General features: G+C 37.4%; 1 protein-coding gene across 2 annotated transcripts in view; it reads right to left on the reverse strand.

Moving 5' to 3' along the window:
* Positions 1-17,633, reverse strand: part of eps15 (epidermal growth factor receptor pathway substrate 15) — a 32,626-nt gene that overhangs the window by 13,400 nt on the left and 1,593 nt on the right. For both annotated transcript variants that reach the window (XM_061738240.1, XM_061738239.1), the window contains exons 2-12: positions 12,219-12,260; positions 9,585-9,674; positions 9,445-9,492; positions 9,260-9,355; positions 9,019-9,081; positions 8,764-8,889; positions 8,312-8,371; positions 7,774-8,016; positions 7,356-7,501; positions 6,249-6,405; positions 4,928-5,010 (exon numbers count right to left, since the gene is read on the reverse strand). In XM_061738240.1, the coding sequence (XP_061594224.1) occupies positions 4,928-5,010; positions 6,249-6,405; positions 7,356-7,501; positions 7,774-8,016; positions 8,312-8,371; positions 8,764-8,889; positions 9,019-9,081; positions 9,260-9,355; positions 9,445-9,492; positions 9,585-9,674; positions 12,219-12,260 (1,154 nt within the window). The remainder of the gene's footprint in view (positions 1-4,927; positions 5,011-6,248; positions 6,406-7,355; positions 7,502-7,773; positions 8,017-8,311; positions 8,372-8,763; positions 8,890-9,018; positions 9,082-9,259; positions 9,356-9,444; positions 9,493-9,584; positions 9,675-12,218; positions 12,261-17,633) is intronic.

Raw genomic sequence — 17,633 nt, forward strand, 5'->3', positions numbered from 1 at the left:
GGTTAGTCCTCTACAGCTCACTTTTCACCTTGGAAAAGAAATTTAGCTGGACTGGGTGAGTCCACTGGGTGGATACTGACTAGGGGTGGGCAAAAATATCGATATGGCAATATATCGCGATACTTTTCCAGCCGATTCAATATCGATATTCAAAATTTGAATATCGTTTTTTTTTTTTTTTATCCCCGATTTTTTTCCCATTATATCACCCAGTGCTCCTACCTAAGTGACAGTCCTGGGCATTGCCACTCTCTACCAACCCTGGGAGGGCCCTGCACTGAGCTCAGGTTTTATTTCACGTTTTATTTCATTTTATAATTTATATAACACAATTGCCTGTCCTTAAAAAATGAAAAATAATGGACAGAGGTTTATTTATTTATGGATTTATATCTATACTGACTGATCACTGTGCCTGTCCTTGGTTTTAGTACCATCTTTCTTGTGTTTATTATCATTTGCCACATAATTAAAGCAACCTCATACTAAATTTAATGTTAATTTCATCTGATGAAAATATGAAAAACATATACAAATATGTTGTAACTTTAGCTTGTATAGTTATAATAAAACATTGTTTTGACTCAGTTTGTCCCATTAATTGTCACTATAATCTGATGAACGTGCAACTCGGATTTTAAGATCCATCACTATCATCTGATGTACATATATACAACTTTGATTTTAAGATGTGTAATGCATTTTTAAATTTTTCGGTGAACTATGTAGAATATAATAATCGGGATATCGCATAATCGGGATATCGCAATGTGTATCGTATCGTGGCTCAAGTATCGTGATGCGTATCGTATCGTGAGGTCCTTCCCAATACCCACCCCTAATACTGACTTATGAACAGTAATACAAGTTCAACATTAACACTTTGATCCAATTTGGTTTGTCAGAATTGTTTTAAATGGCATTTAATTAATCCAAAATTAAACAAAAATTGGGCTAGCTGACAGGATTTAGTGTTGGACAAAGTGTTTAGACAAAGACCGCCTACTGCAAGTGCCTGCTGGAGCAGACAGGCAGTGCGTTGCAAGCGACCACAATGACCGTAGGCGATTTGGAAGCTTTTGGTGTGAATGCAGGGTTAGATGTTTCCCTGCTTCATTGCTACTGCATCATAAACGAGTTGTGCAGACCTTAGTGACATGATGGGGGTTGTGTCAGACCTTGTCCACCTGCTTAATGCCGTCTATAGATGCAATATGAAGGAGAGCAAAGAAGAGCACCCCTGCTGTCCGCTAATGTGATTGCTCACTCAAATGTGAAGCACAACAATTTTACAGCAGACCTTAATTAGGAAAATGGGAATAAATATGATATCACACTTCTGCATTAACATTCTACTTAATGCTAAAAACAGGATGTGTCATACTGAAGTGTATTTCAATGTATTTGATGTATAAAATACAATATTACTTTGGGTAATCGGGCTGTCCCATTGTACACTTAGTTATTAGTTGCTACCAATAAACAAAAATCTAAATGTTAAAGCTTTTGAGGAACACCTAATGCCAGAATACTGGATTTTGTTTCAAATGCATTTATAATGTTTCTTGAACTTAAGTGACAATGATACACAATGAGCAAAATGTTAACACTTATAAAAACCACACACAAAAAAAATTGCTTCAGTTTCACTTTCAGATCCGATTCATAAATAAAATTCCTCTGCCATTAACTTCAATATTAGCTAAAAAATAATCACTTTGTAACAACCTCTTTCTATACTCTATCTCAGCAGCATAACAGATAATTCATCTCCTAATATTGCTGTCAACAACAGCATCACTTCTCTTGATCTTACCCATCATCATCGCCACTCAAATCCTCATTTGGAGGAGGTTGCCTCCAAATTTTGAAGCAATTACAAACACACATCATCTTGTCAAGCTCCTACCTTTGGACTGATGCCAGTCTGAAGCTGAGCTTAAACTTAATGATTACGTCTGTATACCTCGAGTTGTCACCTAGTCTGTTTGTACAAACTGTACGTCTCTAAAGGGGCAGGTGGTTGGGAAACCACTTTTTCACTTCTTACTCTCAGCTTTCATAAATAGGGAACCTAAATTATGTTTGGTATGAAAAAAAAAACCCAACTATCATCACTGATGCAGCCAACAAGTGAAACCCATAGTGTACGTACAGAGGGCTAAATATACAAATGTGAATTCAAAGGCAAGGACAATACACCTGAAAAACTGCTCAAACTTACTGAAAACAAAGCAGGGCAGGACTCGGATTTGAGCTGGACTCAAGTCTGAACTTTAAGGACTTTTGATTTGACTCAGGCCACGTTTACACGTAGCCGGGTATTTACAAAAACTGATATTTTCCCCTCTACGTTTTCAAAAATATCCTCGTTTACACGGACCCGCATGAAAACGATGTTAACGTCATGCCAGCCAATCAGAATCCTGGAAAAAACATCAACAAATGACACGTGTAACTTCCAGTTAAGGCTGATTTATGGTTCCGCGTTACACCAACGCAGAGCCTACGGCGTAGGGTACGCGGCGACGCACACCGTACGGCGCGCATCGCCGCGTACCCTACGCCGTAGGCTCTGCGTCGATTTAACGCGGGACCATAATTCAGGCTTTACTTCCAAGACGGAACAAGATTCTTTAATATAGAATATAAAACAGGTAAAATACAAGAAAATATTGACGGTGGCCAAACTAATTGTAAACGCAGGTCGCACAAATGATGCTGGTGAGTTTCTGGTGCATAATGTGACGTTCTGAAGCTTAAATCTCCGTTTTCCTCCGTTTTCCTCTGTTTAGACGCAAACGTGAAAACGGAGTTTTTGAAAATCTCCACTTTGGCCGGAGTTTTCAGAAATGATCGTTTTTGGGGGCTTTGAGCTGCGTTTTCGTGTAAACGAACGGCCAAAACGCATGAAAAGGCCACCGTTTTTGCTCCGTGTAAACGGGGCCTCAGAATTGAGAGGTAGAGGAGGAAAGGGAGGCCATCGTGGTTGGAGCGGAGTTGGAGGTGGTGGATTTGGCTCAAAGCCACAGGGAAATAACTAAAATCAAGTTACGAGTCCAAGACTCGTGGATTTTTATTTTATATTGCACCATCATTTGGCATAATATAGTGTCTACATCAAGTTCAATTTGGATTTTATGCAGGGTCCAAATTCCCACACTATCAGTTCATGTTATATGTCCATGTTTATGAACAAACTAAACGGTGCTAAATTGCCAGGAAAAGATTTTCCTCCCGTAACTTTTACAGACTGCTTGTGTCAGGGTTAAAAAAAAAAAAAAAAAATTCCTAAGCGTTTCCTTTGTTTAGAAAAAAAAAAAAAAAAAAAAACCACCCCACCTGCTAAGGAAGAAGAAAAAAAACACCACACAAAATCAAAAAGATGGTGGGGACAATTTCCAACTTCAATTTGTCATCTGGAAAACATTCACCCAGAGAAGTAGATTGTAGTACAATGATACTACAATGTTTTTTGCTCCGTTTACAAGGATGAATTAGTGCTGAAGTCACTTTTGATGTCTTCTTTCACTCAGAGTTGAACAGAAGGGACTCGAGACTAGACTTGACACTGCTGACAGGTAATTCTGTCAACTGTGATCATGTCAAATATGGAGCCGCAGGGAAGTGAATTCATAAAGTTGGGTTTATATTGAATGCTACGTGTGCCAATTTTCACTTTCTGTCTCACTGCCAAACGGAAGCTATGCAACAGCTGCCCCAACCACCTGCGGTTTTGTAGCCCAAAGCAAAGAAACTATAAATCTCCATTTACAATGAATGACTTGCCATTCCTGTTGAAATAAAGCAGTGTTTACCCTACCACATCAGCCCATCCTGTCTATAAACCCACCTGGAAGAAAAAAAAAAAGAAGACACGGACACAAAACAAACCCCCATGATATCCAAAAGGAAAAACTGAGGACAGTCTAAGAAAGTTAAATTGAGTACATCTTGAATAACTAAACTAGCATTAAGTATCCAGCCTACTTCACAATCCCCAACATCAGCTGGGAACCGCATTAATTTATGGATTCTCTGTGAAGCAACAGCATCACCTAGTGGCCAGTGCAGGATATAGGCACGCAACTCTGGATTTTGATGGAACAATTTCTGAGCAGACCAAACCTTTATGTCAGTAATCTCACAATGCAATCTGACAAGGATAAACTGAAATATTATTCTGACATAACCTATAAGTAAACAAGTGGATCATCAGAACCCGGCTTAAATATCTATAACATATCTTAGGCAGGATGATAAACACCCTTAAATTAAAACTACACACCACTTGAAGACAGCTTTTAATAATAACCACTTTATTCGTCAGTATACATGGAAACACACTGAAATGTGTCCTCTGCTTTTAACCAATCACTAGTTAGACTGGCGCCTTACTCAGGGAGCAAAGGTGGTATATTTTGAAAAAAAAAAAAAAAAGGGAGATCGGTCATTCCAGGCAGTTGCCCCAAGGCTCTGGAATGCCCTGCCTGACCACCTGAGGACCCCCCAGACCACAGACTGTTTTAAAAGAAACTTAAAAACGTTATTTTTTAAGAAAGCCTATCCCTGATGTCCTGGTCTTTTAGAATGTCCTTGTGCTTTTTTTGCTAATTTAGCTTTTTTTTATTTTATTTTATTTTTTATTTCTCTTTTCTTTTTATTTTCCATTTTTCTTTTTTTTCTAATCTTTATTGTAAGCGCTTTGAGACTTGTTCTTCAGGTGAAAATGTGCTCTATAAATACAATTTATTATTATTATTATTGTCTTTGGGGGGTGAACCTGGGTCCTCCAGACCCAAGCCCACCTCTGTAACCACTAGACTACTACCGGTACTCCCACTTCTGCCACCAGCAGCACAGCTTTAGTGAGAGTATGGGTGATGGCTGCCTTAAAGGAATAGGACAAAAATAACATTAAAATTACCTTTGTAGTTCAACAATCTCATTACTGAGAGAGTCCAGCTCCTTAATAGCAGAGAAGTCAGCTGCCAGGTTAACAGCATTATTCTGGAAAAGACATGAGGAAAATTACAAAATGGCTGTAAGCTCACAAGTAAAAAGCTTAGAGGCATTTTGTGAAACCAAAACAATCAATATTATTCCTGATGTTTCTAAAAGGGCCACATACTGGAAACATTTCATAGGCTGAGGAAACAGTCACAGCACAAATGAATAGTAAAGCTACACAAGACACTTTACAACACTTAACATTACACATGAAGCCTCCAATGGGACCACAGTTTACATGAGGTGGGATGAACAATAGCTAAAGAGCCGTTATACTGGGAGGAAACTGGCAAGTGGGTACTCAGAAATCTCTTGTCCATGATTTCAGTTTCACTATGTATAGTGCTTGGAGTCAAATTATTTTCCAACATTGAGGTGAATGCTAGAATCCCCCTCTTTGTTTATAATTTGGAGAGATGAGTGAAACATACATCAAAAATGATATATATATATATATAAAAAAAAAAAAAAAAAAAACAAGCAAGAAGCTTTATATCTAATTTTTTTTTTTTTAATAAAAATAAATAAATCTACCGTTCTTGCAGGGTTCCTTTCAAAGACAAAAAAATATTGAGACAGATTATTATAATAAAGGATAGATTGAAAACATTTGACAAGTGTACTGACAAAAAAGAAAAACCCAAACAAAACAAAAATTAAGAAATTTAGAAGAGACGACAACAAAGGCGGCTTGTAGAGTCATGTGATGAACTGAACTCTTAAGAACCAAACACACTCACTCAGGATAGTGTCACTGTACTTGAAGTAGCCAAGATGTAAAAATGTAAAGGGCAACGGAGAAGGAAGAACAGAGAGGAAATGAGAAACACACACAGCCACAAGCTTAAAAGAAAAATCCCTAACACACAATAATAGAAAGGAAAAAAAAAAAAAAAAGAGAAAAAAAAAAAAAAAAAAAATCAAAGCCAGGAAACGAGACAGCTTATGCAAGCCTGGGTCTAGTACTGACGATATTTTAATAAAAATAAACAAAAAAACAAATAAACAAAGTTGCAATAACAGAGAAACTTGCCACCAGTATATGATTTAACAAAAAAAAAAAAACCCAAAAAAAAACAAAAACTAAAACAAAAAACAGACATCCTCATTTTTGCTGTCGAGCTCCACTAATCAGGCACACTATCTAGGTCTTTCAAAGACATGCATCCAAGATTATGCGGTCTAATTCTGACAATTTAAGCTTATTTTAAGAGAGTTGAGCGTTCAGAGTGGCTCACCTGCTTGATGTTTTGTTTGTCTGAGGGAGGTATCATCTCTGGGGAGAGACTCTGCGGAGGATCCAAGCCTTTAGTTAGCTTCAGATTGATCAGATAAAGTGCCAGGGCAAACTGTTCGCGGGTCAGCTTCCCTATGTCTCCAATGTCACACAGCTCCCTGAAAACACAAACACGCATGTTACATAAGAGAGTAATGATTTCCACCTCAGGCAATTACTATTTCTGATACACTGGCCATCATGTTCATCCATTATGAAAACCAATACACAGGACAGTAGCTAATCAGCCATGGGAGCATAAAAATCTATGAAGTGATATTTTACTGATGGGATGTCCAGTCTGGTACTGCAGGGCTGTACTTTCATCTGTGTCTGCACATGGAATTATCTGGTCGACAGATCATTATTTGATTAATGAGCAACTGCATTTCGGGAACATTATGTGTCATTTTAATTTAGAAAATGAATAAAATGTTTCATGTCATTTCCTTTTGGAGAATAAAACAATTGTCATTAAACTGAGTTGCAAGAAGACTGATGAGCTAAATAAACATTTAGAAAACCGAATGATTTTAGACTTTAGCTAACTTCCACAAACAGAGGAAGATGTACTTTAAAAGCATTAGCATTATATTCAACCAACAATGTAATAAAACTGTTATTTCCTTATGCTTTTATTGTTCCTCATTTATGTCTTTTTGCAATTCCTCTTAACTTTCTTAATTTGAACAACTTGTACACACAGGAAAGTCACATAATGCATTCTTATAACACTAATTGAGTAAAACCCAAATCACCATTTAGAGTCTTGGAAAGTGTATCAAAAATACAAAAAATACACATTGATACTTCAACCTGCCCAATGTTTTTCCAACAGTGAGAAGAACCCAGTATATCAACACAAGCACAGGGAGAACATGCACACGTTACACAGAAGGAACTTCATAGGCCTTTGAACCAAGAACGATTTGATTGATTGAATTGTTTATTTCGAACACATAAGGAAAAAAATATAAAATTACAAGTGTAACAATGATTTTAATCAATTAGCAGACACAATCTTCTGTATTTCCAGAACAGGGCAGCACACAGATCAAATGCCACTTACCAAATGCGTGCAAGTGTGGCAGAAGGAAGGCCAGTCTTCAGGAAAATATCTCTGACTTCAGGTCCAGAAACCAAGCCGTCCATGTCACCATCCGTCTTAGTGAACAGTTCATCATATTTGGCTTTTTCTGCTGGTGAAACCACCCACTGTATAGACAACAAAACAGACATAAGCATTTGGTCCACAACATGTAAAAGAAGGGACACCTGACAAAATGACTAAGCTAAAACTCAAAATTCACTTACCCTCACACTCCTCCTAGTCTTGCTCTTTTGAAAGACACACTGAGCTAGCCAGTTTGAAATCATCTCAATTCTATGTTGTTGAGCTTATGAAGTTAAGAAAAAGTAACACATCCAAAAGTTTTTTTTTTTGTTTTAGGTAGTGCATGCACAGGAAATATGGGTCCTGTACTCACAGGGACAGCTGCTGGTGTTGGGGCAGGAGCTGGAGCGGGAGCTGGAGTGGGTTTGGGAGGGTGGGGCATGGACTTAGAGCCAGCATGGGAGGAGCGACTGTCTTTGACAGAAGGGGGAGAGGGTAACAGGGGCATCACGGGAGGTACCACAGGTTTTTTCCTCTTGGAAGGTGGAACCAAGGGAGGTGGTAGGGACATGGGAACATTCTCGCCCTCCAGAGCTCTATACACCAGATACATTGCCTGTAAAACCAGAGTATTAAAAATGAATAAAGATTACCCATTAATCCTACAGTCATTCAGTCTTCACATGTGCTCGTCCCATTCAGCTCTGCAGCCTCTAATAGTGTCCAACATATTTGATTTTATCTGCCGATATACAAATAAATAAATTAATTGATTCATTAAAATGCTCAGAATACTAGACCTTTACAATTTTACCAGTGGAAATTGTAAAGAACTGAAAATACAGTCAAACTTATGAGATTCACAAACATTGTGAAATCTTTTCCTTGTAAAATATTAGGTCACATCTTACCACAGAAAATTCATCTTTGTCCAACATGCCATCTCTGTCAAGGTCGCTGAGCTCCCACACCTTCAATGTACAGCGATTATATTACTCAGCATCAGTCATTGCCAAACTCTATTACATATAATAATCACCACATGAACATTCTGACTGACTAAATGTTATCAGTCTTTCTGATGTCACCATCCATCCAAATTAGGAATTAGTTTGAATCCAGAAGTTCACTTGTAAAAAACATTTTAAGACACCTACATAGCATTCCTAACTGGAGCCAGTACCGCTTAATGTATTAATTAATCAATGTGAGGCAACATTTGATCTCCTTTCATTTTGTGTCCAGTGACAAAAGCCCCAATTAGACTCAACAGAAAGACCTAAAAAGTTCTCAGAATATATAAATTTAAAAAAAAAGAGCCTTAGATCACACATGGTTAAAAAGTCCCATCAGGGCTTCATACCCTGCCAAGGATGTCCACCGGCAATTTGGAGTTAAGTAGGACAGGCTTGACTTTGTCTCCTGATAGCATCCCTCCTACTGGACCCAGACTCTCAAAGATGGCATCATACTTAATCTTTTCCTCGGGCTGGGGGTGAAATCAAACATATGTACCATGAATACAGTCTGAGGATGATTATATTCTTAATATTCTTCTGTGCTAATATTACTCTGTATTCAGAAATATGATCCGGGGACTAACTTCAACAATACTCACTTTTACAACCCAGGGAATGTCAGTGCCCCCTCCTCCTGCTAACAGTGGACTACTTGTGTCATGCTGCAAAAATAGAAAAACATTAGTATTTCAATGTTTGAAATGTAGTTATAAACTTAACCACCATGAAAAATATAGGACATTATACAAACATTGCCTAAAGAGCTGATCCACCCTAAATGGAACCTCAGATTTTCTAACAGGGACAGTACAGATTTACAGTTTATAGCGGCAAACTTACAAATTTGGGAGGAGGAACAGCCACATTAAGACTCTTGAGTGCCACCTCCAGGCCATTCTGAGCACAAGCAACCAACCTCAGTGCAATGAAGAATTGCTGAGGGGACATGAGGTACAACATGTAAAGCAGACACAAAGAAAACATGTAAACGAAAATCTTTAGGAAACTTCTCATTTCACTTGTACCTGTTTGTTGAGAGAACCCTTCCTTTCTGAGTCTGCCAAATCCCAGATCTAAGGAGACATTTAAACTCTTATTCCCGTCACATAAATACTGACACAGAGAATGACATGCCATGTCTGTGCTGTTTGGAGTCTGTGTTCACCTTGCCCAGCACCAGGTCAGCCAAGCCTGATCGCTTCAAGAACAAAGCTGCATCACCTGCCGCCACCCGCCCGCTGCCTGTAGGATCCACCTGCACGCAACCATAAACAAAACAAATACACAGGTGAGCATCATTTAATAATAAGCAGTCAGGTGAGCTGACTGCTTATTATTTTAGAAACATCAGTGACACAACAAAGTTGATAAAAGAAATACAGCACATCTACTGCATTTCTGATGCTGAAATGTATCAATACTGAGATCTGCAGTGTTTTTCATTTGATCAAACTCAAATAAAATAGAAGGAAACTCAAGAAAGAGTGAAAACTATAACAGTAAAAAGCAAAAGTCTCACACGTTTTTAGCAGTGCTCCCTTATGTTGAAACTCTGAATATACTTATCCTGAACTCAGGGAAACCTGAAGTATTCCATTACACAAAGTAAGGTTACTTAACCGCAACCTAGAGAGTTCGGTTGAACCATTTTCAGAAGTTGAGTTAACTCATACTCAGAGTTTGTTACCGCGGTAACTGACTGAAGTAAACCTGGTCAAGAGCCGGATAACTTGAACATATGCAGTTACTTCCTGTCTCCTCTCATTCACAAACTTGAAACGAGTGGAATATAACGGGCATTTTAGATCCATCTGAACGAAGTATATTGAGGATGGTCTTTGAAGAGCGTTAGAAAGAAAGAGGAAAAACTTTTTGAACAGACAGCCTACATTAGGGCTGCACGATTAATCGTTAAAAAAAAATAAAAAAATTGCGATCTCGATTCATGCTTGAACGCAATCTCATTTCCAAATGACGACGATTTAAAAAAATTTTTTTTTTTAAAAGATGGCTGCATAAAAAAAGGACTAGGCCTATGTTCTAGGTTGTTGTAGTCCTGTCATGGTCAACTATCATGTTGTCATGTTTGTTATATTTTGTTAATGATTGTGGATTACATTTGGAGAAACATCTACCTTTCTTATCACCTGACACACATTGCACATAAATATTGTTAAAATTGTTATTGTTAAAATTATTTAAAGACAAGAGAGATGTTTATTGTTTTTATGTTCAATGTCAGCTGTTACAGCAAAAAGCAGCCAGAGGAATAATTTGTTGCCTCAGAACTACAGGATCTGTTACAAGTCCCCTTTCTGAAAGGGTGTTCAACTCAGGGAGGAACAAATATTGTTCAAAATTGTTATTATTGTTTAAATTATTCAAAGGTTTGTGTAAAGAAGACAAGAGATGTTCATTGTTATTATATTTTTGTTCAGCTGTTGCAAAGTTAAAGTAATAAGTGCAATAAATTTTATATTGGAAAAAAATCGTGAGAGAATCGTGATCTCAATTCTAAGCAAAAAAAAAAATCGTGATTCTCATTTTGTCCAGAATCGTGCAGCCCTAGCCTACATGATCACATCATTCTGTGCATGACAAATATAACCACAGTAAGTCCATACGTCACACAGCTTTGGTTTATTAATTTCATTAAATATTATTTATTTGCAAAAGGGCTTCTGAAATGATTTTATCTTTTGATTTTTCCACTCCACCCATCTGAAATGTGTTTTATATGCTACTTCATCTTCAACCGTTTAGGTTTTTACTTTTTTTGACTCCCAGGATGGAACCTACATGACAGTGAATATTGAGAACAGCTACATACATTTGTCATTCATGCAATATTATAGCCGTTAAATATTTTATTTCGCCTCATTCACATGCTCTGCAGTTTTTTTCCCATGCCGACTCTTTTTCCTTCGCTGCAGCAGCTATTCTGCATTTTTGTATGAATATGTGGTCATATTCATTACATGATTGCCCTAATATGTTCAGATCTAGCAAATCTAAATAGGAAGATCACTTCCGCTCACTATCTGTTGCCATGGTGAAACACAGTAGCAAAGGTCCATTGATGATGGCTTCTTATAGTTGCAGTAACTCAGAGTCAACATACTCAGAGCTGACTGACCCAACACCTGTTCCGAAAACAAAAACACAGTTTCTTAAACTCTGGGTTTGTTGACTGAGTAAGTTTTGTTGACTCAAGGGTTTGTTGAACCTCCTTTGTGAAACAGGCTTCAGTACTGATCCTAAACCAACGTCATTTTCTTTGTATCTTTTATGCTCACAGGGAGCTTCCAAGAACTAGTTGGCAAAGGGAATCATTATTAATTCATAGCAATATTTCCACAAAGACTGGAACTGAAAAGAGAGATCACTGCTCGCTGGAACACTTATTTATCAGTGCAGCCAAAGCTAGCTGCAAATGGAATACATACATTTTATATTTGTTTTTACAACAACTAATTTCATCATTTTTAAAAACGTCTCTGTTAAACTAAATTTAAAATCGGAGGTTTGTAAAGCACAAGCCAGTAAATCCAGTTATACTACAACTGCTGCAACAAACAATTGCAATGAATACATAACCGAAAAACCAATTATTTACACTTGTTTTCCTTTTTTCGAGACAGACAAAATAATTCTTAAAAAGACCCTTGGCTTAATAAAAATGAATTTGAAAAAAAAAAAAAAAATATCCATTTCAAAAATCTATTTTGGTTATTGCACAAATACAACAAAAACAATTATATTTTTTTTGTTTGTGGGAAAATGCAATATGTGTCCATACCTGTCGATAGTATTTGTCATAGATGGGATTTCCACTGGAGAGCTGTTAAAGAAAATATTACACATTAAAAACTGTTTACTTACACAGACAAGCATTTTTTTTTTTTAAATCTGTGTATGTATTTTAACATAGGCTTTTAGAATGACCCGGCATAAAAGTACTGAGTACTGTGAAAATGCAGTTCACCGACTGAAATGATAACTAAATATTTTCCAGCATCAAATAATGTCGTCTGCTAAGCCTTGTTAATGGTCAAAACAAACAAAAGCATCATTCTAAAGTTCAGCGATATCTTTTTATTATTTGAAAATCTCATTTTAATATAATATATGCTACATTATTAGGCTCTTAAGTTTGCAACACTTAAAAGAGGAGTTTATGAAGTCAAATGGGAGGATAGCCACAAACAAGAAATTCCTTGCTGCAAGCCAAAGCAATAATGGTGAAAACTGTAGCATTCATTGTCCTGGATAACCAGCCCAAATTGGTGTCTTAATTAAACATGTACAGTCATTGTTAAATTTGACAATACATCAATGACCCCATTCTCTGCAAAATGTATGAGTGTGTGACTGAACACATTTATGTAAGCTCAAGGACGAGCAGGGAATCGGCTTCAATGCAGACAATTATTATTCAAAAAGGTGTTTATTCATGCTTAGAAATAGTTTTTTTTGGAAATGGGAACAAGTTGGAAACTCCTAGTTTGCATTTACTACTGAATGCAGTTTCAATAGTGCAACACTGACTGGAGCCCACTACAAGAAAAAAAAAACATCTGAATATAGGCAGAACATTTTCTATATAGACAACAGTTTCTCATGTTAACTTCTAAATGATTAGAAACACAGAAATGGACCAACACGGATACAAAATTGTTTTTCAAGCAAATATAGACAGAGGACTTTATCTTGCGTATTATCAGCTGGTTGGCCATTGCATTGCTTCAGCTTTCCTGCCCAAGTTCAAGATCCTAATCCAAAAAAAGAGCTGGGCAATATAAGACTGTAAAAGGAATGGATGAATCATTAAGGCACGTGACCCTTTGTGTATTAAAAGGAGCTTGAGGCTCCTTTTAAGAAATGAGACTCAATAGCGCCACCCTTCACCACGGCGGCCATCGGGGGTACTGCAGCCAACAGCAAACCCGGCACGGGAGAATTGGGAGAACGCACATGCAGCGTCATGTGACGTCACATCCGCAGGACAGCGCGAGAAAGTCCGGCCCGGAATTGCAGCACATTTTGCAGCACACAGCCTGTCCAAGGCAACGGAGAGATACGCTGCTAGAGGGCTCATTCTTTTTGGTTTGGAACGCTTCATCTGACATTATTACTAGAAAATAGGGCTGTTCGATTTTGCCCAAAAATAAAATCGATTTTTTTCTCTCAAAATCCAATTTTCGATTACGATTATTTTGTGAATTGACAAAAGGCAAAGAAATTATTTCAAATATGCTGTTTTTTTATTGAACATTTGCCCCATTGGGCTTTAAGTGCAAACTTTGCTCTTATTAAACCAAAAATGAATGAATAAAGTGCAAAACTCTGTAAAATAAGTTGAAAAAAAGTTTTAAAAAATATAATAAAATATAAAGTTTTATCTCTGAAAAAAAATAATCAGCAAATCAGCACTTGCAAACATACAGTAAGTTATATTTCCAATTAAATAAAACAAGACATTTTCTAATTAAACTAAACTGGGTCTTTGCCAGGTCTTTGCTATTCACATTTGCAAGTTTTTAGCAAGGAACACGAGCCGGTCTACGGCATCTGGCTTGAGGGATGCCCGGTGGCATGTTCCAACACCCCCTCCTACACTAAAGAGCCTCTCCGATGGGGCACTTGTCGCAGGTATTGAGAGGTATTTCCATCAATCATTAATATGGTATCAATCATTAATATGTGTGCAGACAAGGTTAAAAAAAAAAAAAAAAAAAAGTGAAATCGATTTTACAATTTTCACGTTTTAACATCGTTCTAATTACATAATCGCGATTACGATTTAAAATCGATTAATCGAACAGCCCTACTAGAAAACTTAAAACGTATACAATTTTTTTTTTCATAAATCCTGCCTCAAGCTCCTTTAATGAAGCCTGTATTAATGAATTTTCTTGACATGAAACCAACAAAATTCAACCCCATCAGAGTTGTCATGGATGTGAAATCAAATGACTGAGAACAAAACTGTTTTTTGAACCAGTCTGTAAATACATTTATTTCTGCTCTTAACTTAGACATTTTAACATGGGAGTCTATGAAGATCGACTCACTTTTGCAGCAAACCTCCAGCAGCCAGTTGAGGAGCTGCAACAAATCTTATGGGATTCAACACGCAATTCAGATGGTTGGTGCTTGGCCAATATTGCCAAGACTCTTTAGACAATATGGCAACACTTAGTATACAGATGTGCATTTTCCATGAGTACAAGCTTTTACATAACACTGACAATAGTATAATTCAACAACAGTAGTAGTATTTTAAACCAGTGTCACTCATTAACTTTTGTTTGATCATCTCTTACTCTCACAGTTCTCATACTTTATTTTAATACAATCGAGTTCCTAATAAAGCTGTTATCTACTTTTGCTTCTGTTCCTGTTATCAGACCGTACATCATGTTGCCTCTTGGTACCCAACTTTTTGCTCTTTTCCAGCAGAAGCAAAGAGATATGGGAGGGGTTGGAGTATAACAGCTTCACTGCAAGTAAAGTTTAAAACATGATTTACCCCAAAATGGTAGAGAAAGTTTTAAAATTATGGTCCATTATTGATAATAGTGAGCCAAATTTTTAAAGAAAAACAGAGTGGTTAATTTTGCCTCTTAAAATCAGTTATTGTGAGTAAAATTGTAAAGATATGGTTGAAAAGGAAATATTTATACTACATGTGTAGTATTTTGACCACAGCATAACAGCCCTCAGGTAACTATCAACTTTAAAGACAAAATATGTTCCTTTCACAGTTATCCTAAGCTTTGAGTCTAAATCAAATATTGAACATATGTTTTACTTGAAAAGTAGTAGAAAAAAAGTTAAGATAACATATGTATTTATTATCACATCCATAAAAGACAGAATATGCAATCTTTGCTTGCTGAATTATTGAAACCATCATTAAACTATTACAGTTTTGGGAAATGACTGTACTTTACAACTAACCAGCTAAGTACAGTACAGGCAAAGCTATCCTGTACTTTGAGAAAAAAAAAATTACTTAAATACATGCAAAAAAACAAAGCTGGTGTATTGACAACATACAGCGAACCTGCAAAGCAGGGGCTTATGGGCGGTTTCTCCTGAAGTGCAATTCCAATGACTAATACAGACTTCTAGACACAAGCCTCCCTTGCCAAAGCTGGCTTTGGAAATTTACTCCACAGGTGTCACTCCACAGGCAACAGCTAATTTACCCTTGTGTCACAACCTCTCAGAAAAACCCTCCTTCCTGTCTGCATGCTGCTGGACAGAACAGGAAACAAATCAGCATTTCCTTCTTCTTATGGTCGAAACTGACAAATGGCTGTTGTAACTTTAAATCCACAGGTGCAGAGGAGAAAAGGAGTAGTAGACAGTAATTGTTTCAATAGTGCATTGCCCAGGAAGTGGCCATTTGAAGTTGTCTTGTGACTTAACCAGTTAGAGACCAAAAAACAGAGATAAAAAAAAAGAGACATCTTCCTAGATATCCAATTTATCAAACTTGTAGCAGACTTAGATGACGTAGACTTGGCACAGGGAACTACTCGAACAAAATAGTTTGTCATCAGCAGTTATCTTTCAGCTTTTTCAACGGCCAGTTTACAGTGAGAGAACTGTTGACACACACTTATCTCCTGCTAGCGAATGCAAGTTTTTCTTTGTGATACACAATAGTGTGCCTGGAACTGTCAGTGGCTGTGACACAGTGGTCATTGTACTGGTGACTTTAAATGAACACTGAAAGAAAGAAAGAAAAAAAAAAAAACACTCTCCAATCAGTTTCCAACTTAGTGTCCTACAAAACTGCAACAGATTGCAAGATACATCTTGGTGCATGAGTTGACAGACGAGGTTAATCTGTTGTTGAAATCTCAACGTCCCAACAGCAGAAAGCTGAACGTCAGCAGCAGAGAGACGAGGAGTTAGGTCTGAGGACTATCAGTAACAGGTAGTCATGCTGAAAACAAGCATTGCTGTCTGACAGGGTGAACACACAACACAGACATCTGTCTGTTGTTAACATGGCAACAGTGTCTCAGGTAACAAGTCAGGGGCTGTAACCGGCTGATTACACTTGGCTGCTACCTGCTAAATAACTTCTACACAGCAGAGGAGCCTACACTAGTCCACTTCCTCTTATATGTTGCCAAACTGATTCGCTTAAGTTTGTATTTTCCCACCTTTTATAATCACAAATTAACTTCAGAAGCCAATAGGTAAAGCTGACCATGTCAGAAAGGTCGGGGGGAAAGCACCAGTCCCATCACAGAAGCGTGTTTACATCTTATACTGCCAGAGTCCTTACAAACACCAGGAAACTGGACCATATTACACCGGTCATGAAATCACTACACTGGCTTCCAGTGAGTCAAAGGATAGAGTTTAAAATCTTACTGCTGGTCTACAAAGACCTGAATGGTCTTGGACCTAAATGCATGCTGGATCTGTTAGTTCCTATGAAGCTCCCAGACCCCTGAGGTTCATCTGGATCTGGTTTGTTGTGTCTCAAGAACCAGAACCAAGCAAGGTGAGGCAGTTCAGTTATTCTGCTCCTCACCGGTGGAACAAACTTCCTGTAGACCTGAGGTCTGCTTCAACTGTCAGCTCCTTTAAATCAGGCCTGAAAACATTACTGTTTACTCAAGCGTACTCGTAAATTAAATACCACCTGCGGTACTCTACTGCCATTACTTTTAACAACTTGTGCTTTTTATTATTTTACCTCTTTTCTTATCATTTTATTTGTTATTTATTTATTTATTTATTTAAAAAAGGGACAACGCACATTGATTGACATGAGTTCATCATGTAAATGTGCCAGATTTAGCCATACAGGCTAATTTACATCTGCAGTCCCTGGCAGGTTGATGGCATATGTAAAAACACACACTAAAACCTTAAAACACAGAGTACAAACAATTAGTAAAACCATGACACTCCGAATAATGACAGACAACATAAAAGAATTATAGCACACAAACACATTAGCTCACATAAAAGCACATAAACACAAACAGGTATAAAAACAATAAACTGAGCCCTATACCAGATTATGACAGCATGTTTGATTGTCTAGTAAGCACTGTTTTATGTTTTTAGAGAATGAATGAAGAGATGTTTCTTAGTTGTACGGGTATAGTGTTCCAGGTACAAGCTGCTCGACAGGAAAATGCCGACTGCCCAAAGGCACTTTTCCTATGTGCAGCTCTAC

Source organism: Cololabis saira, chromosome 13 (assembly GCF_033807715.1).
Source record: "Cololabis saira isolate AMF1-May2022 chromosome 13, fColSai1.1, whole genome shotgun sequence".
Classification (NCBI taxonomy): Eukaryota; Metazoa; Chordata; class Actinopteri; order Beloniformes; family Belonidae; genus Cololabis; species Cololabis saira.